The 1883-nt window shown below is 39.0% G+C and overlaps 1 protein-coding gene across 1 annotated transcript; it reads right to left on the reverse strand.

Moving 5' to 3' along the window:
* Positions 1-228: 228 nt before the first annotated feature.
* LOC106354980 lies at positions 229-1360 on the reverse strand. Its single transcript, XM_013795012.1, has 2 exons — positions 907-1360; positions 229-854 (listed from the first exon to the last, which is right to left on the reverse strand). The coding sequence occupies exons 1-2, from the start codon at positions 1358-1360 to the stop codon at positions 229-231; spliced, it is 1080 nt and encodes a 359-aa protein (XP_013650466.1).
* Positions 1361-1883: the final 523 nt, after the last annotated feature.

A 1883-nucleotide genomic window follows, 5' to 3' on the forward strand; every position in this document is an offset into this window, starting at 1 on the left:
TGATTTGCAAACATTCTATGACATCAGCTTGCAAGCTCACTTTATACAGGCGATTCTTTGACCTTGATGTCTTGATCATTAGGTATCATGTACGGTCAAAGAGAATCTATAGATCGTCTTTCATTCTTACCTCGCACCCCGTTTCGGTGGCTTGTCCTAGACTCACAATGTTGCTGCGTAGTCCAGGTATATAATAGATATTACTGAGTGTTTTCTTCTTGCCTCCCTTTAGTACAAACCTGATTGAACCTTTTCCTTTGATGTCGATGTATCGTCACCAAAGCGGACCTTTCCTGTAACGTCTTCATCAAGTTTGTAGAAGAACAATCGATTTCTGCTCATGTGATTGCTTGCTCCATTGTCTAGATACCACAAGTTCTCCATGTTTTGTTCAGTCTCAAAGATGGTTGGTCTCACCTTTTGTTCATTAAGATACACCACTTCATGCATCATTAGCTTATCCGCTTCTTGTGTATCTTTATCCTTCTTCTCAACTGTTTCTTGTAACTTAAGCAACTTATCAGGGAACTCAGATGCATAATGACCGAGCTTGTCACAACCGAAGCATGTTATGTGACTTTTATCTCTGTTTTGACCCTGTTTCCAAGCATCTTTCCGAGTATGGAATCCTCCAAAACGTCCTTGGCCTCTACATCCTCTCCAGTTGCCTCGTCCACCACGTCCTCTTCCTCTATTATTCCCATAACTCTCTTGCTGAGTTTCAATATTAGCATACATCAGCTTCCCGTGATCGTCATTCTGTTCTTCCTCTTCTTCGCTTATTCTCTCTTCATATGCCTTCAATCTTCCAACTATATCTTCAAAGCTAGTTGTATTAAGATCCAAAACTTGTTCTAGAGATGCAACCATATGAGAGTACTTCTTTCTTGGTAAACTTTTCAAAACTTCTTGACAAGTTTTGGTTCACGTCCTCTCCTAGAGAGGCTGATTTTGATGAGATTTCGGTTAACTTTCCGATGAATGTATCAATGCTATCTTCTTCCCTCATCTTAAGTTTGTCGAAATTTACCATTAGTGTTTGTAAGCGTACTTCTCGTACCCTCTCAGCCCCGACATGTCTAATTTGAATTGCGTCCCAAAAGGCTTTGGCTGTATCGAGATTTCCTACTTGCAACGTTAATGCCTCGAGTATGGATTGAAAGATCAAAGCAATAGCCATATTTTCTTTCTCTTCATGTTTGTTTCCAGGGTCAATTGTTTCCCAAACTTTATTAACTTTGAGGGCGATTCTCATCCTCATAGCCCAAACAATGTAGTTGGAAGAACTGAGCATCGGGAACTTGATGGACGAGGGTCCGGTTTCTTTGTTGCTTGTCTCGGTTTCGTCTTTTACGTCCATGATGGTCGTCTTCTTGGTTTTATCTTTCGCTTACAGGTTTTGGTTTCGCTTACAGGTTTGCTCCGATACCAATATAGAAATCAAGGAATCGAATTCTCAAATCACTTTCGTATTGCTTTAGTAAAATAATTCAAAAACTAAAGTTTAATCACTAAACAATTCGTTAGTGATTCAACAACATATGCTTCAATATATATAAGACTAGATAACTCTTAGTCCTATTAGTAATAACACTTTCAATATTTCCTAAACCAACATATGATGATTCCTTCACAAGTTTCCTAGCATCATCGAAGTGACCTAAGCTGCAACCAAATCATAGACTCAAATGTTAGATATAATTTCTCTTTTCAATAAAAAACAGTGTAGAAGCAAAATCAGTTTTACCTAAACAGAAACAAGGCTAAACCGTTGACGAGCCTCTCTATAATTTGGATCCAGCCTCTCTCGACAATGCAGCTGCTCGATTGTTGTGATAGGTCGAATTCTTGAGAGCCATATTGCTCGATCATAGAATTCCAAG

This window comes from Brassica napus, chromosome C5 (genome assembly GCF_020379485.1).
Source record: "Brassica napus cultivar Da-Ae chromosome C5, Da-Ae, whole genome shotgun sequence".
Classification (NCBI taxonomy): domain Eukaryota; kingdom Viridiplantae; phylum Streptophyta; class Magnoliopsida; order Brassicales; family Brassicaceae; genus Brassica; species Brassica napus.